Here is a 20,861-nt window from a genome sequence, read left to right on the forward strand (position 1 = left end):
GGATGCCAGTACTCAGTTAATTTCTCTATCCCCGCTTTTAACTCTGCCCCATGAGGAAGCTCAAACCCCACTATCTGTTTTGTTTATGACCAAACACATTACAACTGCCACACTTACTGGGTTCAAACTAATGGTGGTTGCCCTTTATCATTATTGCACAATGCACACCGCCCAGCTGGATATTGCAGGTACCAAATGGGCCCAGTACTGCCTCACCTCTAACAGAAGAAACACCTATTATTTAACAATTCCAGACCCATGGGATGATGGCTGGGCCACTGGAGTCAATGCCAAACTGTACCGTTGGCCCTTCCAGTCTTACCCCGCCACTTCCCTTAACATTTACAGGGCCTACACACAGGTCATCCCTCAGGTCTTTTCTGTTCTCAGTAACCAGACTAGTGTTATCCTGGCACAGGAGCAACTCCTCCAAGAATACCTGCAGCTTGGCCCTCATCTAGGTCAAGACGTCTTCTCCTGGGTAAAGCTCATTCAACAGGGTGTCACTATCACCAACCTTTGTGGCATGGGTAACTTGTCTCACTGCATTCTGTGTGCGGCTTTAGGTAAATCCCCATTGGTGGCTGTCCCCCTTCCTGGCCCATTTAATCTATCCACTCCCACTCCAACTCCTCAGGGGTTTTCACCCTTTCTCCAAAACATTCACTTGTTTACTAACCCCCAAGCTCCAATTTTGCCCTTCTTCTACTCTTCCCCTAATTCCTCTCTTTGCAATACAATCCAACCAAATGCCACCAGCCAACTTGCCTCCATTGCAGTTTTCTTTTGGTGCAATGGCACCCTCTCCAAGTCTCTCAATGCCTCTGCCTCCCTCTTTTGCCAGCTTGTTTCATTGGTCCCACAGCTCACTGTTTATAGCCAGGCCAAAATTATTGTCCTAGTTAATCCCCCAGAAAAACAAAAACATGCAGCTTTTCTCCCCCTAGTCCTCTGGGTCTCTCTGGCCTCTTACCCCGTGGCCATGGAGCCAGGCATAGGGGCTCTTCTCCACTCTGTAGATTCCACAGGGACATTTCCAAAAGACTCCAGGTGGCTATTGAGGCCACAGCGGAGTCTCTAGCCTCCCTGCAGTGCCAGATCACATCGGTAGCTCGAATAGCCCTAAAGAACCAATGCACCTTGGACCTCCTCACTGCGGATAGAGGTGGCACCTGCATGTTCCTCAACAAAGAATGCTGTTACTACATCAATGAAACAGGCATGGTCAAAACCAATCTCCACACTCTCACCAAAGTTCGTGAGGCCCTTCTGACCTGGTACCACCCAAGAGACCCTACCTCACATCATTGGTGGCAAAACCCATTAAACACTCGGCTACTCCGTGAACTAAGCCCACTCCTTATTTTCGGGATATTTTTAACTGCAGTCCCTTGTCTCCTTTGCTTCATTCAGGAACAAATTTGAGAAGTGACTAGGGTATCCATCAACCAGTTTCTCCCCACTCTTACTTCCACGTGCCCACTTCCGACAGCCCCTATGATGCCCCTTACTCAGCAGGAAGTAGACAGATCTGAGTCATCGCTCTATAACAACAAAAAGGTTGCAATTTTGGGCCAATGGGACTGGGGGGACCGGAAGGCAGCAACAAAGTAGCAACAGAGCCTCCATCTTGTTAACCCCACCAGCCTCCATCTTGTTAACTGCACCCCTCCACCCCTTTACCCTCCCCTGAAGGCGGGAATCAGAAACTCAGCCCTGCTCAATTCCATACCATATGTGGGCAAAAAACCCACCAACAGCCCTCCCTTATAAATACCTGTTTGTATCTACCAAGGGCGAGAATTATCTGGCCTCACTCCCTTGACAGCCACAGAACCTCACCCGAGAGTGCTTCCATTAAAGCTTGCCTCAAACCAATTGCCTGGCTCCTTTCCTTACTTACCAACACTGATTTGAACTGGACAGAACCAATAATGACATGTAACTATTAAGTGAATTTTATGGTTGGGTTCTGTAACATATTTTGAAATTGGAAAGTGTAATGTCTCCAGCTTTGTCCATTTTAGTCAAGATTGTTTGGCTTTTTTGGCCTTTTATGGTTTCATACAAATGTTAGAATTGTTTTGTTTTTTTTTTCTGTGAAAAATAACATTGGTTTTTTTGAACAGGTAGCATTCAATTTCTTGAATTCCTTGGAAAGTGCAGTGCAATAAACTTCCCGCCACCCAACACAATGAAGCTTAAAACCTGTTTTAACTGTTGAGAGTGGGAAATCCTATTATAAAAAGTGAAAGGCAGGGTCTTGAAGAATTTATAAAGCTGATAGTTTAATGGTGGTCACGGGCATGGTTCTTATTGTTTTAAAAGCTGAGCACATGAGAGTCTCTCTCTGTGCTTCCATCACCTTGCATTGTGACACCTTGTGTCACGGTCACCACCACTAGAAGAATTCCCTGGACTTTGATCTTACCAAGCTTCAAAATTGTAAGGAATATTTTTTTTCTCTATAAATCACCTAGTACCATGTATTTTGTTATAAGAAACAGAAACGAACTAATACAGGTAGTATAAATGTTTTAACAATACTAACTTTTCCAATTCATAAACATGGGATGACTTTCCATTTATTTGTTTCCACTTCAATTCCTTTCATTAATGCTTTATAGCTTTCAGTATACAGATCTTTTATTTCGTTTTAAAAAATTTATCCCTAAACATTTTTTATGCTACTGTAAATTGAATTTTTTTCTTAATTGCTTTCATAGATACATCATTGTTAATGTATAGAATTTCTACTGAGTTTTATTAATTTAATTTTATTTTGTCAATATACAATGTGGTTGATTATTGTGGCCCATTACTGAAACCTCCCTCCATCCTCCTCTCTCCCCCCTCCCTCCCAACAACTTCCTTTCAGTTCTCTTGCCATATCAACTTCAAGGAATTGTAATTGTTGTGTATCCTTCCCTCCCCCACCCCAGGTTATTTGTGTATTTATTTTTTTAAGCTCCCACACATAAATGAGGACATATGATATTTCTCTTTCTGTGCCTGACTTGTTTCACTTTAAATAATTGTCTCTAGGTCCATCTATGTTTTTGCAAATGACAGTATTTCATTCTTTTTTATTGCACAGTAGTATTCCAATGTGTAGCTATACCACGTTTTCCATATCCACTCATCTGATGATGCACATTTGGGCTGGTTCCAACACTTAGCTACTGTAAAGGGTGTTGCAAAGAACATTGGAGAACAGGTACAGCTTTGACTTCATGTTTTCCATTCCTCTGGGTATATTCCCAACAGTGGGGTAGCTGGGTCATATGGTAGATCTATCTGCAATAGTTTGAATAGCCTCCATACCATTTTCCAAAGAGACTGCACCATTTTGCAATCCCACCAACAGTGTATGAGAGTTCCATTTTCTTGCAACCTTTACAGCATGTATCATTCACAGTCTTTTGGATATCAGCCATCCTAAGTGGGGTGAGATGGTATCTCAATGTGGTTTTAATTTGCATTTCTGAATGCTGAGTGATGTTGAGCATTTTTTCATGTGGTTTGTTGGCCATCTGTATATCTTCCTTTGAGAAAAGCCTATTTAGCTCTTTTGCCCATTTTTTAATTAGGTTACTTGTTTTTCTATGGTAAAGTTGTTTGAGTTCCTTGCATACTCTGGGTATTAATCTTTTGTCAGATGTATATTTTGCAAGTATTTTCTCCCACTCTGTTGGTTGTCCTTTAACTCTGTTAATAGAAGATTTTTAGTTTGATATAATCCCTTTTATTTATTTTTCCTTTGGAGGTGTATTCATGAAGTCTGTGCCCAGTCCTACTTCCTGAAGTGTTTCTCCTGTTTTCTTTAAGAAGTTTTATTGTTTCAGGGTGTATATTTAAGTCTTTAATTCATTTGGAGTTGATTTTAGTATATAGTGGCAGGTATAATCTAGTTTCATTCTCCTGCTTATGGATATCCAGATATCCCAGAAGAATTTGCTGAATTGCCAGTATGTTCCTTAGTGTTTAGGCTTGGTGACTTTGTCAAAGACCAGATTTCTGTAGGTGTGTGGGTTGATTTCTGGATTTTCTATTCTATTCCATTGATCAGTGTGTCTGTTTTTATGCCAGAACCATGCTGTTTTGGTTATTATAACTTTGTAGTATAATTTAAGGCCAGGTAGTGTTATGACTCCAGCTTTATTTATTTATTTATTTATTTATTTATTTATTTATTTATTTATTTATTTATTTATTTTGCTCAGAATTGCTTTCGTTATGTGTGGCCTTTTGTCATTCCATATAAATGTCTGGATAGATTTTTCCATTTCTGAGAAAAATGTCATTGGAATTTTAGTGTGTATTGCATTGAATTCATATATCACTTTGGGAAGTATGGACATTTTCACAATGTTGATTCTTCTAATCCAGGAGCATGGGACATCTTTCCATCTTCTTGTGTCCTCTTTCATTTCTCTCAACAGTGCTTTGTAGTTCTCATTATAGAGATTTTTCACATCCTTTGTGAACTCTATCACTACATATTTTATTTTTGGGGGTGGCTATTGTAAATAGACAAGCTTTATTGATTTTTGTTTTTGCATGTTCACTTTTGGAGAATAGAAATACTACTGGTTTTTGTGTGTTGAATTTGTATCCTGCTACTTTGTCAAAATTGTTTATCAATTACAAGAATTTTTTTGTTGAGGCTTTAGGCTGTTTGATATATAGGATCATGTCATCTGCTAACAGGGACAGTTTGACTTCATCTTTTCCAATCTGGATTCCCTTTATTTCCTTCTCTTCTCTGGTTGCTCGGGCTAGTACTTCCAACATTATGTTGAATAAAATTGGTGGGAGTGGGCATCCTTTTCTAGTTCCTGTACTTAAAGGAAAAGCTGAAAGCTTTTCAACATTATATTGACAGTGGGTTTATCATAAATGGCTTTAATTATATTGAGATACTTTCCATCTACCTTATAGAGAGTCTTTAAATGAATGAGTGTTGAATTTTATCAAATGCTTTTCCAGCATCTATAGAGTTGATCATATGGTCCTATTATTTGATTTTATTGATACAGTGTATCACATTTATTGATTTGTGTATGTTGAACCAACCTTGCATCCCTGGGATGAATCTCCCTTGATTGTGGTGTATAATAATTTTGCATACATGTTGCTGTATTCTGTTAGCCAATATTTTATTGAGGATATTTGAATGTATATTCATCAAGGATATTGGTCTGTAATTTTCCTTTTTTACTTGTATCTTTACCTGGTTTTGATATCAGGGTTAAGTTTGCTTCATAGAATGAGTTTGGGGAATTGGTTCTTTTTCAATCTTTTGGAATAATTAGTAGAGAATTGGTGTCAGTTACTCTTTGAATGTTTGGTAGAATTCTGATGTGAATAAATCTGGCCCTGGGCTTTTCTTTTTTTTGGAATCTTCTGATAACAGCTTCAATCTCTCTTATTGTTATTAGTCTGGTCTGATTTTTTACATCTTCTTGGCTAAGTTTTGGTCATTTGCGTGTGTCCAGAAATTTATCTATTTTCTCCAGATTTTCAAATTTGTTGGCATATAGCTGTTTATAGTAGTATCAAATGATTCGTGTATTTCAGATATATCAGCTGCAATATCACTTTTTTATTTCTAATTTTTGTTATCCGTGTCTTCTCTCTTCTTTTATTAGTTAGCCCTGCGAATGGATTGTCAATTTTATTTATCTTTTCATATAACCAAATTTTGATTCATTTTTTTGGTATCATTTTTGGGTTTCAATGTCATTAAGTTCTGCTCTGATCTTAATGACATCTTTCTGTCTGCTAACTTTGGGTTTGGATTGTTCTTATTTTCTAGTTCTTTAAAGTGAAGTATTAGGTTGTTCACTTGCCATCTTTACATTCTTCTGAAGTAAGCATTTAATGTAATAAATTTCCCCCTTAGTACTGCTTTTGCAGTATCCCATAGGTTTTGGTATGATGTATCATTGTCTTCATTAGTTTCAGTTATTTTTTGATTTCCTGTTTGATTTCTTCTTGGACCCATACATCATTAAGTAGAATGCTGTTTAATTTCCAAGTGTTTGTATAGTTCTCAGAGTTTCATTTGTTATTGATTTCTAATTTTACTTCATCATGGTCTGAAAAAAATACCTGTTATAATTCCAATTGTTTTGAATTTGTTGAGACTTGATTTGTGACCTAACATGTGATCTATCCTGGAGAATGATCCATGTGCTGATGAGAAGAATGAATATTCTGAGGTGGTTGAATGGAATGTTCTGTAGATATATGCCAAGTCCAATGGGTCTAGAGTGTTATTTAGATCTTGTGTTTTTCTGCTGATTCTTTTCTTAGATGAACTTTCCAGTATTGTTAGTGGGCCGTTCAGTTTGCCTCCTATTGTGGTATTTCCTTCTTTAGGTCTAATAGAGTTTGCTTTATAAATCTTGCTGCTCCAACATTGGGTGCATATATATTTATGACTGTTGTGTGTTCTTGATGGATCAATCCTTTTATCATTACGTAGTGTGCCTCATTATCTCTTTTTATGGTTTTTAGGTTAAAATGTATTTTATCAGTGACAAGAATAGCTACTCCAGCTCATTTTACATTTCTGTTTGCATGGTAAATCTTTTTCCATCTTTTTCCTCTTAGTCTATGTGAGTCTTTATAGGTGAGGTTGGTCTCTTGAAGGCAGCATATACTTGGTTTCCCCTTTTTAATCCAGCCAGCCAGTCTGTGTCTTTTGACTGGGGAATTTAATTCTTTTGCATCTAGTTGTTGTTGGAAAGTGTTGATTTACACCTAGCATTTCATTAATTTTTGTTTGGATGTCTTGAGTGTCTTTGTTCCTTTCGTTCTGATTTAATGTTTGTCTTCTGTATTTGTTTGTTCCTTGGGTTGTAGATAAACATTTCTTTTTCTCTTCATTGTTGGCATTTGAATTTTACTTGTGGGTTTTGATTTCCTTAAGGTTTTTTTTTGGCAGTTATACTTATTTTTCAGGTACCAAACCCAGTATTCCCTTAAGAATGTATTGTAAGTGTGGTCTTGTGGTAGCGAACTCCTGCACTACTTCTTTGTCTGAGAAATATACAACTTGCCCTTCATTTCAGAAGGATAGCCTTGTGGGATAGAGTATTCTTGGCTGGCAATTTCTGTCTTTTACTGTGTTCAATATATCATCCCATTCCTTTCTGGCTTTTAGGGTTAGTGATGAAAAGTCTGATGTTAGTCTGATTGGGGCTCCCCTATAGGTGACCTGATGATTCTCTCTTGCAGCTTTTAAGGTTCTCTCTTTGTCTTTGAATTTTGCCAATTGACTATAACATGTCTTGGAGAAGACTTTTTTGGGTTGAATCTGTCTGGGGATCTTTGAGCTTCGTGAATCTGAAGATATGTGTCTTTTCCTATACCTGGGAAGTTTTCTGCAACTATATTGTTGAATATGTTTTCAGTGCAATCTCCTTTTTCCTCCCCTTCTGGAAGGCCCATGTCTCAGATATTTGAGCACTTAAGGTTGTCTGATATCTCTCTTACATTTTCTTCAATGTTGTTAATTCTTTTTTTTTTCTTTCTTTCTTTCTTTCTTTTTTTTTTTTTTGACTGTCCGTGTTATTTCAAAAAGCCCATCATCAAGGTCAGAAGTTCTCTCTTCTGCTTCTGCAAGTCTGCTGGTTAAACTCTCTGTTGTGTTTTTTATTTTGTTGAATGAATTCTTCAGCTTGGCAAGCTCTGCTACATTTCTTTTCAGGGTATTCATTTCCTTGTCCATTTCTTTCAGATCCTATATTCTTTTCCTCATTTCATTGTGTTGTCTAGCTTGGTTTTCTTGTATCTCATTTAGTTTCCTTAGAATGATCACTTGAAATTCCTTGTCAGACATTTCAAGGGCTTCTTGTTCTATAGGAGTGCTTGAGAATTATTACCATTTGGTGGTGTACTTTCTTGATTTTTCATATTTCTGGTATCTTTCCTTTGATGTTTAGTCACTGTGGCATGGGATTTCATGGTCCACTGGTTCGACACTGTTGTCTGGCTAGGATGCTGCTGGGGTTGCCAGTTTGGCATGGCTGCATCAGTGCCTCAGATTCTGCTCGGTTGCCCGCTGGTGCCTCTGGTGCGTGGTCACCTTGGGCCTTGGGCCTCTTTCAGGAGGTGACTCTCTGGGCATATAGTCTTTGCAGATCTTGGACCTCTCTACATGGGCGCTTCTCTGCTTGGTTCACTTGGCCAGGCTGGGGATTGATTCGGGCAGCAGTGGTGGGTCTACCTACAGGGGCATGTTCTGGCACCACAGGGCACCTGGTCTCCATGGATCTTAGGCCTCTATGGCTGGGTTCTTCTGTGATTGGTGTGCACTCAGCCAGGCTTGGGATGGAGTCGGGCTGTGACAGTGAGGCCTACCTGCAGGGTCACACACTGGCACCACAGGGCAGATGGCCCATGGATCTTGGGCCTCTCTGGCTGGGCCTCTCCTCTGCTCAATTTTGTAAGTTGATTTTTATCCTGAAATTACACTGTATTTGTTCATTAGTTATAATATTTTATGGTGGAGCCTTTGAAATTTTCTATATATAACATCATGTAGTCAGCAATCAGAGATAATTTCACTTGATCCTTTCCTATTTGAATGCTTTTTATTTCTTTTTGGCCTAATTGCTCTGCCTAGGACTTCCTGTGCTACATTCAATACAAGTGGTGAGAGTGCACATCTTTTTCTCCTTCCTGATCTTAGAGGAAAAGCCTTCAACTTTTCACCATTAAATATATTAGCTGTGGGCTTGTTATATATGGTCTTTATTGTGCAGTGATATATCGCTTCCATGCCTAATGTGTTGAGATCTTATGTCATGAAAAGATGTTCAATTTTGAAGAATAGTTTTGTATGTTTACTGAGATTATCATGTCACTTTTGTCTTTTTTTCTGTTAATGGGGTATATCACATTTATTGATTTGTGCATGTTGAACCATATTTCCATCCAAGGAAAAATCCAACTTGATCACAGTAAATGGTCCTTTTAAAGTACTGTTGAATATGGTTTGCTAAAATTTTGTTGAGGATATTTGCATCTATGTTCATCTGTGATATTGGCATGTAGCTTTTTATTCTTGTAGTGTCTATGTTTGTCTTTGTTTCAGGGATAATCCTGTTTTGGAAAATGTGAGTGTACTCAGCCTCTTGAATTTTTTTGAATACTTTGAGAAAAATTGGTATTAGCTGTTCTTTATTTTTCTTTTTCTACATTTTTTAAAAATTTTACTTATTTATGGGATACAGAGTCGACTGTCAGTATTTTGGTACAGTATGTGATGATCAAATCCGTATTATTAGCATGTTCATCATTACAAATTGTAATTACACTTGTGTTCCTTACCCAATTACTTCCTAACAGCCCTCCACTCCCATTTCCTACCTCTAGTAGTTATAAGCCTGTTCTCTCCTTCAGAAAGTTCAATGTTATGTTGTGATTCATTCATTCTTTATTTTGTTGCTCCCACATTAGAGTGAGGATATGTGGTAATTCTCTTTCTGTGTCTGGCTTATTTCACTTAAAATAACTTTCTCCAAACTCATCCGTGTTGCTGCAGATGTCAGAATTCTGTTCCTTTTATGGCTGAGTAGTATTCTGTTGTGTATATATACCATATTTTCCTTATCCAGTCATCTGTCAATGGATGTATAGCTTGGTTTCATATCTTGGCTATTGTAAATAAAGCTGCAATGAACATGTGAGTGAAGGTTTCCCTTCGACATGATGATTTCCCAGGAGTGGAATGCTGGATCATATGATAGTTGCATCTGTAGCTGTTTGAGAAACCTCCATGTATTTCGTAATGACTCTACTAATTTACAGTCCAACCAAAAGTGTAGAAGAGTTCCACTTTCTCCAAATTCTTTCAACAATTTATTATTCTCTTTTTGATTATAGACAGTCTAACTGGGGTGAGATGTTATCTCAGTGTGGTTATGATTTGCATTTCCCTGATGATTTGTTATGCTGAGCTTTTTTTCATGTAACTGCTGTTCGTTTGTATCTCTTCATTTGAAAAATATCTATTCAGCTCTTTTGCCCATTTTTCTATTGAATCTTTTGATTTTTAGTGTGAACTTATTTAAGTTTTTTTCTATTTTCTAGATATTAATTTTTTGTTGAAACGGATAGCTTCCAAATAATTTCTCCCATTCTGTAGGTTGCCTTTACACTCTGTTGATTGTCTCGTTTGCTGCGCAAAAGCTTATTAGTTTGATATAGTTCTATTTATTTTTTTATTTTGTTGTTTGTGCTTTTTCTTTCTTATTCATAAATTGTTTGCCTAGTCTTCTGTCCTGAAGTGTTTCCCCTTTGTTTGCACCTCGAAATTTTTTAGTTTCAGGTCTTCTACTTCAGTCTTTAATACATTTTGAGTTGATTTTTGTGTATGGTAAGAGGTATAGTTCTAGTTTTTTTCTTCTACACATGGATACCTAGTTTTTCCAGCACCATTTACTGAAGAAGCCCAATGTAAGTTCTTGGAGCCTTTGTCAAAGGCCAGTTGACTGTAAGAACTTGGGTGACGTCAGTGCTCTGTATTCTATTCCATTGGTCTATGTGGCTATTTTTATGCCAGTACCATGCTGTGTTGGTTACTGTAGCTTAAAGTGTGATTTGATATCAAATAATATAATGGCTCCATATTTTTTCTCTTTCAGATTGCTTTATCTACTCAGGCTCTTTTGTTGTTTCATATGAAGTTTAGGATTGTTTTTTCTATTATGGTGAGGAATGTTGCTGGTATTTTGTTGTGGATTGCACTCAATCTGTAGGTCTCCATTCGTAGTATGGACATTCACATTAATTTTTCCAACCCATGAACAAGGAATGTCTTTCCATTTTTGGTGTCCTCTCTAATTCCTTTCAACAGAGTTTTGTAGCAGTCATTGTAGAGTTCTTTCATCTCTCTGGTTAATTTTTTTCCTAAGTATTTTATTCTTTGGTAGCTACTATAAGTGAGCTTTCTTTCTCGATTTCTTTTGCTCCTTGTTCTTTGTTGGTGTATAAGAACGCTATTCATTTTTGTACATTGATTTTGTTTCCTGCAACTTTACTTAATTCAGTTATGTGAGTGTCACCTCTCTCAGGGTGATGGAGATGCAAAGGATTACTCAAAACCCATTTCTCCTGAGCAGTGAGAAGCCCGAAGCGGTTACCCCCAGGAATAATTCGTTGAATAGAAGAAAGATCCTGGGAATAGCCCCAGATCAGCTTTTCTCTCTGTTTTTATTCTCCAGTCAAGAAAGTTACAGAAAAGGAACATAGGTGGTTACAAAAAAAACAATCAGATAATCTTCGTACTTTTGCATCATAAGATTTAGCTGCACCCAGGACATTGCTCTTAGAGCATTTTTGTTGTGTTACAATTTTTTAAAAATCTACAACAGAGACGTTAGTCCTGGGAAAGTGTCCTGCTTTTTCCCAAGCTTAGCATTTCTATGTGTTAGGCCCTGTGAAATACATTTGCATTATTCATGTTGGTATCATGCACATGTTAGCACTTCTTTAAAAGGTGGGTTGAATTCAACAATGAAGACATCCACTGTTGGGCATTTTATTTTATTTTGTCCTGATGGGAGTATTTAAATTACACATTCCATCTCCTTATTCTCATTTAGATTTCCATTTTCTTTGTAATTCAGTCTTAGTAGGCATATATTTCTAACAATTTATCCATTTCTGTTAGGTTGTCCAACTTATTGGCATATAATTGTGTATAGCAGTGTCTTATGATCCTTGTATTTCTGTTACCAGTTGTGATTACTTGTCTTTCATTTTTGTTTTTATTTATTTGAGTCTTTCTCCTTTTTTCCAAATTAGTTTATTGAAGGATTTCTCAATAGAGTTTATTTTTTTTATAAAAAGAAAAGAGTTTTGCTAATCTTTTCAAACATGTCATATTTTCTGTTGTATTGCGATTTGGTTTTCTGGGACAGGGGTATTTCCTCACTACACACATGACACCCATCATTTCCTAAGTCATGCACAGTCTCTACAAAGTTACCATGGAGCATGCTCCAGGCCCACCTATGCGCAGCAATTCCTGACTATGACTTCTTTTTAACCTCAAAGAATATGCCCGACCATTGAATTAAAAGAGCTTCCTTCCTCCTGTCATTCTTTCCTCCCATTCCTTTTTTACTAATTTCTTCCTTCCACATGCTCAAAGGGTAGGGTGGAAAAACAAAGTCATTTGGGAGCAAACACAGACAAATATTGTCCCACTCCTGCTCTTTCTCTCTTTCCCCTTCTCTTTTTCTCTCTCTATCTCTCTCTCACTCGCACACTTTCTTTCTGTGTTTCTGTTTGAGACCAAAGTTATAAAATATTTCTTTATTTTGTTAATAATTGTATAACTAATTTTGTGCATTAATTGGCTATATTTTTATTGAAATACAAGTAAAGGCTCAAAAGTTAAAAATTAATAAAAGAAATCAAGAATATTTGTGAAGAAGAGAACAGGATGTGCAGCATCCTGGGGTCTTGTCATTCTGCTACATATAGTACCTGTCAACATCTCTGTTTTCAAAACCCCAAACCACTTTTAGGGTATAATATATCTCAGTTCTAATCACAAAAACTGTCTTTCTAAATGGGATTTAATGTTGGTGGCGCTACCTGCAACAGATCATTTAGTGGCGGCAACTCAAAACAATGGCAACAAGAATCAAGGAATCCAGGTTCCCACTTTTCCCTACCTACCAATTTTTGTGATCTACAAGAGGTCACTTACATATGCTTGCTTCCCTCTTCCTTATAGTGATAATAGATGCCCAAATGTTATTCTTACTGAAGTAAATATGTTGCCTCTTTATCAGCCTCTTGAGGGCCGTTTTGATATCCTTATTCCTCAGACTATAGATCAGAGGGTTCAACAGGGGAATAAAGATAACATAGAAAATGGACAGCACCTTGTGCTTCATGGAGTGGCTAGAGCCAGGATGCATGTACACAGAGAGGGCTGTGCTATAGAAGAGCGTCACAGCAGCCAGATGGGAGACACAGGTGTTGAAGGCCTTGGCACTTCTTTTAACTGAAGATATTTTCAGGATGGAAGCTGCAATGAAAGCATATGATAAGAGGATAACAAACAAAGAACCCAACCCCACAAAAATAGCTACCAGGAAAACAATCAGTTGGCACATGAATGGATTGGAGCAAGATATAGAAATAACCTGAATTATGTCACACAAGAAATGTTGAATGATATTTGGTCCACAGTAGGAGAGATTAAAACAAGGGACTACATGAACTAAGCTACTGAGAAAACCACTAGCACAGGCCCCAGCAATCATCTTCCAACAGCGGCTGGGTACCATGATGGCTGAGTACTGCAGAGGGTCACCTATGGCAACGTACCGGTCATAGGCCATAGCAGCCAAGAGGCAGCACTCAGTCAGACCCATCCAGGCCCTGACAAAATACTGAGTGGCACAGGCCATGAAGGAAATTGTTTTCTCATCTCTTAAGAAGTCTGAGAGCATCCTTGGGCTGATGGAGGAAGAATAGCAGACGTCTATAAATGACAGGGAACTGAGAAAAAGGTACATAGGTGTGTGCAGGTTGGAATTGATCTTGATGACAATGATAAGACACAGGTTCCAGATGAGAGTCCCAAGGTAGATGCCCAGAAAGACTGGAAAGAGGATGAGCTGCAGCTCTTTTTCATCTGAAAGTCCCAGGAGAATTAACATGGCCACAGAGGTGTGGTTCTCAACCCCTTCCATAGATTTGTTTTGTGCCATCTGCTGAGACAAGGGGCAGAGAAGGAATTATTTTTATTCTCATAAATAAAAGGAAATATAAATAATTTTTTTCAGTCAGGCTCCTGGCTACATATGTAATCTTGAGTCATCAAGGTTGAGTTAGCTTGTGCTGTCCATGTACAATCAACAACTGTAACTTTAAAAATCTCTTTGATAAATATTATCACTCTGTCTGGGACAAAAGACCGCAAATCATCATTTGTACGATACCATGTAAAATTTTATGTTTCTCATGCCAGGTTTTGCAAATATATGAGACTTTGGAGATTGGTCAGTGAGGAAAATACTGTCATTTCTCTATATGGTGTAATAGAACAATATTGCTCAGGCATGGATCTGCCATTCACTCAATGCTTGGAGACACCCCTGAATTATTCTGCGCCTCCTGTGTAAAATGACGATGCTGGAGTAGGTCCTCTATAAAATGTCTTCAAAAACTAACATTCAATATATTTATAATCAGGGAGTATAGATAATTCTCTTACTGCTTTTCTTTTCTCATAATGCCTGGAGAGATAAAAGAATAATGTAGCAGGATGATGTGAAACGTGACGTACCAAGAATCAGCTTAGAAATAGATGTGACTTAACTGACTTAATGACTCTAGAAAGGCTCCTGAGAAGTTAAAAAGAGATGATGAAGGAGCCATTATGCTCACAACTTGCAGGTGCATGTTTTTCTTTTCTCAAATCAGAGATATTTATGAGGTATATTTTCTAGGACAGTGATTTTTAGTCTTCTTGTGGTCATTGACAGTTTTAAAAAACTTTTGTAATCTCTGAACCCTTTATCCAGGAAACTGTGACCACTTGCCACTTTTCCATACAGTTTTTCTGTCTGTTGTTTGTTTTTCGTTTTTGCTTTTTTTTTTTTGGTTGTTGTTTGTTTGTTTGTTTGTTTGTTTGTTTGTTTTGATTCTCAATTGCCCTCAAGTGTATCCTTGGTGCTCAAGTTAAAGACTTTTCTCCTACAATGGTGAGTGACTCGAGCTCATGTAAAGGTTAAGATACTTAGCTGAGAGGATTATGGAAAGTTGTTGAAGAAGAGGAACCCAGGACGTGTCCTTTCCTCAGAAGAAGAGCAGAATAGGCCCACTGCTACTACCACTACACTCACTGCTGAACTTGCTGGTGACTTGATCAGGATCCAGTACCATCGCCCACCTTCCCACAGTGAGTTTTGAACTGTCCATGGCTGCTTCCACCTACAGTGTTGCTCCCTCTGGTAGCCATCCCAACTGGTGCTGTAGCACTGCCCAGGCCAGCTTTTTACAGGATCCCTGCACATTCTGCTGCACCAGTCAGCATGGCCATGATTGGGACCTCTGCCACAGCCTCCTGAAGTGCAGCAGCCATCTCTAGAGTCCACCCTGCCACCACAGACACATCAGCCACACTGGGGACCTTATCCCAAGCTGCCTCAACAGACAGCCCTGCTATGCATGGGAATCCCTGCCATAGTTGCATACAGTGTGGTTTCCCCCACCATAGCCATCACACCAGCCAGACCAGCTGGGTGTGGGACTCCCTGATGATGCTGAAGTAGTAGCCAGCCTGACTGGCCTGGGACCACTGCCCACAGTGCAGGGCCCATCCCCAGCAGCCATCTACATCTCCACACCCACTAGACCATTTGCATGCAGGACCCCTGCACAAGCTGCCTACCCAGCCAACCCAACAATACATGGTTCTCCTGCCACACCTGCCTGAAGAGTGACAGCCATTGTCAGCAGCTGTCCACATCTCTGCCCAGGACAGGCCAGTCATGCACCAGACCCCCGCCAAGCTGCCTCACCAGTAAGCCCTGCTATACTGTGGACCCTAGACCTAGTTGCATGCAGTGCAGCTGCTACCACTCTAGCAAATACACCAGGTGGATCAACAGGGAATGGGCCAACCTGCCACCACTTACAGTGCTCTCCCACAGCTGCCATGTCACTGGTGCACCAATCAGACCACCGGCATGCAATCCCTCTCCACACCATTGCACCAGCCAGCCAGGTTGTATGTGAGATCCCCTGCCCAAGCTGTTGCACAAGCCAGACAGGCTGAACATTGGATTCCCACCATAGCCACTTGCAGTATGGCTGCTGCCTCCACCATCACACCAACAAGTCTAGCCATGTGTGCGATCCCTGCCCATATCATTGCAGCAGCCAGACTGGTGATGGGTGGGACTTGATGTTGGCACTGAAGCAGTAGCCAGCCCTGGGTGTGGTACCCAGGTTACTACTGCCTGTTCCAGTGCTCCCATTGCTGCCAATCCTGGAAGCCATACACACTACAAACATTGCCACTTCACCAATCAGACTTGCAATGAGCAGGACCCACAACTGGCACCATGCATTGACACAGGAAAACTCACAAACAGAGCCTCCAGAAAGAGGTAAGCCAGCACAAACCCACATCTCAGCAGCCAAAACCACAGGGAGAATTACATTCATGTGCAGTAAGCACAACTGCCCTGACCTAGGGAAAGACACACAGAGAAACTGGAGAGTACAAAAACCCAGGATAGCCAAATAGTGTACAGAGAAAATTTCCAGCCACCACCAACCCATCCCTCAACCAGTGGAAACAAGGTTCCAGGAGAAGCCTTGGCCTACAGGAACAAGGAAAGAGAAAGCTCACCCAGGGCCATCCATTCAAAATGGGGAGATCCAGTATAGTTCAGTGCACCCATCATGGTCACAAGATACTAGCTGGGGAGCCAACAGTTTGCCTAGCATCACGCACCCCAATTTAAGAGTGGCAAGTAATTCTGGCACTTTGCCCAAGACCTCAAGAGCTCACTCGAGTCCTCAATGTCCCAACACAGTGTCACTAACCACCGCAAGAAATCACAAAATGCCCTGGTGCCTACACCATGGAGGCACTCAAACATTAAATATGGCAGAATGATCCACAAAGACACTGCACTACTGTGGCTGTCAAGAACAAATACTAAAACATCTTACTCAGCAGTCAATACAAAATACATCTACAAGAGGAAATATCTGTCCTCAAGACCATACTACAGTCATAGAAGAGGCAAATGCTCTATTAGCTGACTAGACATCAACACAGAGGGACTAGAAATATAAAAAGTCAATGAAATATGACACCACCAAAGTAACAAAATACTTTTCAAGTACCAGACCCCACAGAGCAGGAAGCCCTTGAAATGCCTGCAAAGGAATTCCAAGGAACAATCTTAAACAAACTCAATGAGATACAAGAAGATTCAGTTAGACAACACAATGAAATGAGGAAAATAATCCAGGACTTGAAGGAGGAAATTTACAAAGAGATAAATATCATAAAAAAGAACATAGCAGAAGTCCTCAAACTGAAAGACTTATTTAATGGAATAAAATTTATAATTGAGATTATGAGCAGAAGGCTAGAGCAAGTGAAAGAAATAATTTCTGATCAGAAAGACAGTATTTTTGAAATAACCCAAGTAGACCGAAAGAAAAAAAAACAGAAGAAAAAAAAAAAGAATCCAAAAAATAAGGAAGATCAAAGAAAGATAACAGACCACCTTAAGCACACAAACATTCAAATCATGGGTGCTCCAGTGGGGGAGGAGAAAGGAAAAGGCATTGAAAATATATTCAGTGAAGTAATACTAGAAAAGTCTCAGGTATTATCGGAGATAAGTTATTCCAATCCAAGAGGCTCAAAGGACCCTAAACAGATTCAACCCTAAAAAGGTCCTTTTCAAGAAACATTATATTCAAACTGCCAAAAGTCAAAGATTAAGAGACAATCTTAAAAACAGCAAGAGAAAAGCATCAAGTTACCTATATGGAAATCCCAATCAGACTAACAGCAGACTTCTCAACAGGAACTCTGCAGGCCAGAAGTATAATATAAAATATTCAAAGTACTAAAAGAAGAAACAAAACTGTCAGCCAAGAATACTATGCCCAGCAAGGTTATCCATCAGAAATGAAAGGGAAATAGTTGTATTTCCCAGACAAACAAAAACTGTGGGAAATCACTACCACATGACAAGCTCTACAAGAAATTCTTAAGGGAGTCCTGCACCTGAAACCCCCGAAATGGTAATCAGTACTGTGTATACACAAGGAAGAACAAACACCACTATTAGAGCAGATATGCAAATGAGAAGGAGAAAGAAACTATACGATACCTCCTTGAAAAACAAATGAGTACCAAAGACAAACAATGGAAGAGGAAGAAAGGAATGAAAGATAATTAAATCAACCATATAAAAATCAGTTAAATGTCTGGATTAAGATACCACCTTACAGTAACAACACTAAATGTATATGGATTAGAGCCACCACTCCAAAGACAGACTGGCTGATTGTATTTAAAAGCTATATCCAACTATATACTGTTTACAAGAGACTCACCTCACTTGTAAAGACACACATGGACTAAGGGTGAAGGGATGGAAAAAGACATACCACACAAATGGAAATAAAACTCAGCAGGAGTAGCTATTCGTATATTGGATAAAAAAGACTTCAAACAAAAATCATAGAAAGAGACAGGGAAGCCCACTATATAATGATAAAGGAATTTATCCAGCCAAAAGACATAACAATCTGAATATACATGTACTCAACATCAGAGCACCCAGGTATGTAAAGCAAAAACTATTAGACCTAAGGAAAGAGATACACCAAAATATGGTATTAATTGGGAAACCGAATACCACTCTCAAGATTAGACATATAATCTAAGCAACAAATCAACAGAGAAACATCGTATTTAAACTACACTTTATATCAAATAGACTTGGCAGATATCTATAGAATATTTCATTCAAAAACCAGAGAATTGTGCATTCTTCTCATCAGCACATGGAACATCCTCCAGGATACAACATATATTAGGTCAAAAATCAAAACTCGATAAATTTTTAAAAATTGAAATCATTTCAAGTATCTTCTCACAAAGCTAGAAATCAATAACAAGTGAAACTCTGGAAACTACATGAACACATGGAAATTAAGCAATACAATCCAGAATAACATCAGGATCCAAGAGTACATAACACAAGATGTAAAAAAATTCTCAAAACTAATGAAAATAAACACACATCATAACAAAACCTGTGAAATGCTGCAACAGCAGTACTGAGCGAAGTTTATTCCAATAAATGCTTATACCAAAAGAAAAGAAAGATTTCAAATAAACAACCTACCTCTATACCTCAAAGAACAGGAAAACAAGAAAAATCCAATCCCAAAATTAGTGCACAGTAAGAAATAAGGATCAGAGGAGGACTGAATAAAATAGAAACCCAGAAAATGAAATAAAATATCAATGAAATAAAAATTTGGTTTTTGAGAAATAAAATATACAAATAATTAGCTTGCTTAACCAAAAAATAGCAAAGCCCCCCCCCCAAAAAAAAAAACACTAGAAATAAAAAAGGAAACATTGCAACTCATACCATAGAAATACAAAGAATCATTAAACACTACTAATATGCCAACAAATTAGGAAACCTGAAGGAAATGGATAAATTTCTGGTCACAAAAATACTTCCAAAACTACACCGAAAAAACTAAGAAAACTTGAACAGACCAAAAACAAGCAACGAAATTGAAGCAGCAATCAGCAGTCTCCCAACAAAGAAAAGCACAGGAATAGATTGCTTTACTGCAAAATTCTAGTAAACCTTTAAAGAGGAATTAATGCCAACTCAAATCAAACTATTCTAAAGAATTGAAATGGAAGCCATTCTCCCACACTCATTCTATGGGAAAGCAATACCCTGATACTAAAACTAGACAAGGATACAACAAGAAAAGAAAACTACAGGTCAATATCTTGATGAATATAGATGTGAAAATCCTCAATAGAATATTAGCAAATAGATTACAGCAACACATCAGAAAACATATACACCACAATCAAGTGGGATTCATTCCAGGGATATAAGGACGGTTCAATACACTCACGTCAATAAATGTGATACACCACATCAACAAAATAAAGGACAAAAGCCATATTATTATTTCAATAGATACAGAAAAAGCATTTGACAAGATCCAACACCAATTCTTGACAAAAACTCTCAGCAAATTCGGTACAGAAGGAGAGTATCACAAAAAAGTAAAAGCCATATACAACCAACCCACAAGCAATATCATGCTGAAAGGGGAAAAACTGAAAGATGTTCTCTTGAAAATGGGATCTAAACAAGAATGCTCACTCTCACCACTCCTATTTAACATAGGATTGGAAAAATTACTCAGAGCAATCAGGCAAGAGAAAGAGATAAAAGTCATCCATAATGGGGAAAAAAAACCTCAAATAGTCCTTGTTTTCAGATTACATGATGCCATGTATAGAAAAGGCTAAAGGCTCTTCAAAAAAAGAAAAAACTCTTTGAGTTGATAATTTCAGTAAACTTGCAGGATACAAAATCAAAATGCAAAAATCAGAAGCAGTTTTATACTACACCAATGAACCCACAGAAAAAGAAATCAAGAAAGCTAGCACATTTAAACTAGTAAAGAAAAAAAATTAAAAACCTGTGAATGAATTTAAACTAGGAAGCAAAAGATCTCTACAATGGTGTAGAGCTAAAGATAGGGTCTGGAACTCAAAGACCCCTCGAGCCCATTCACAAACCCTTCACACGCAGGTCTACAAGCTAGGTAACCAGAAAAAAAAAAAACAGTCCTTGGAGCCTTGGCTGAAGTAGAAATAGTCTTTATTCAACACACGCAATGCCAGGACCTAGGCACTACAAAGGAGAAACTCAGACACTCAACTGATACCAGCAATGTCCAAAGAAAAACTGAGCAGCTGCCAGGAGAGTAACCATACTCTATTTTTAGACATGAGCTCTGCCGGCCAGCTCTGCTTCCAAACTGAAGAACACACAACAGAAATTAACTAAAAAGATACATGGCTGCACGTGCACACTAACTCCACCCACACACAACTTGTTTACAAGAAATGTGCTGCTCGACCCCTGAACCAGACCTCATTAGAAGGAGCTTGACCAAACTATTCTATTTTCCCCACTATCTACCCATTCAGGATCCCTCGCCATACAATCTGTGCATTCAACATCTTCCACAATGTTCACTTACCAAGTAAATGACCCTTAAATTTATACAAC

At 38.6% G+C, this 20,861-nt stretch overlaps 1 protein-coding gene across 1 annotated transcript; it reads right to left on the reverse strand.

Moving 5' to 3' along the window:
* Positions 1 to 1,122: 1,122 nt before the first annotated feature.
* On the reverse strand, positions 1,123 to 13,745 carry LOC134376633 (olfactory receptor 5AN6-like). Its single transcript, XM_063095121.1, has 2 exons — positions 12,791 to 13,745; positions 1,123 to 1,274 (listed from the first exon to the last, which is right to left on the reverse strand). The coding sequence occupies exons 1-2, from the start codon at positions 13,743 to 13,745 to the stop codon at positions 1,123 to 1,125; spliced, it is 1,107 nt and encodes a 368-aa protein (XP_062951191.1).
* Between the last annotated feature and the right edge of the window lie 7,116 nt (positions 13,746 to 20,861).

Source organism: Cynocephalus volans, chromosome 4 (genome assembly GCF_027409185.1).
Source record: "Cynocephalus volans isolate mCynVol1 chromosome 4, mCynVol1.pri, whole genome shotgun sequence".
NCBI lineage: Eukaryota > Metazoa > Chordata > Mammalia > Dermoptera > Cynocephalidae > Cynocephalus > Cynocephalus volans.

Bases quoted from the DNA above. Each gene is read 5' to 3' on its own strand.
- LOC134376633 (XM_063095121.1), bottom strand. From the start codon at position 13,745: ATGGCACAAAACAAATCTATGGAAGGGGTTGAGAACCACACCTCTGTG. The intron at 1,275-12,790 runs GTAAGAATAACA...GGGTGGTACCAG, and splicing joins GAGGCAACATATTTACTTCA to GTCAGAAGGGCCTCACGAAC.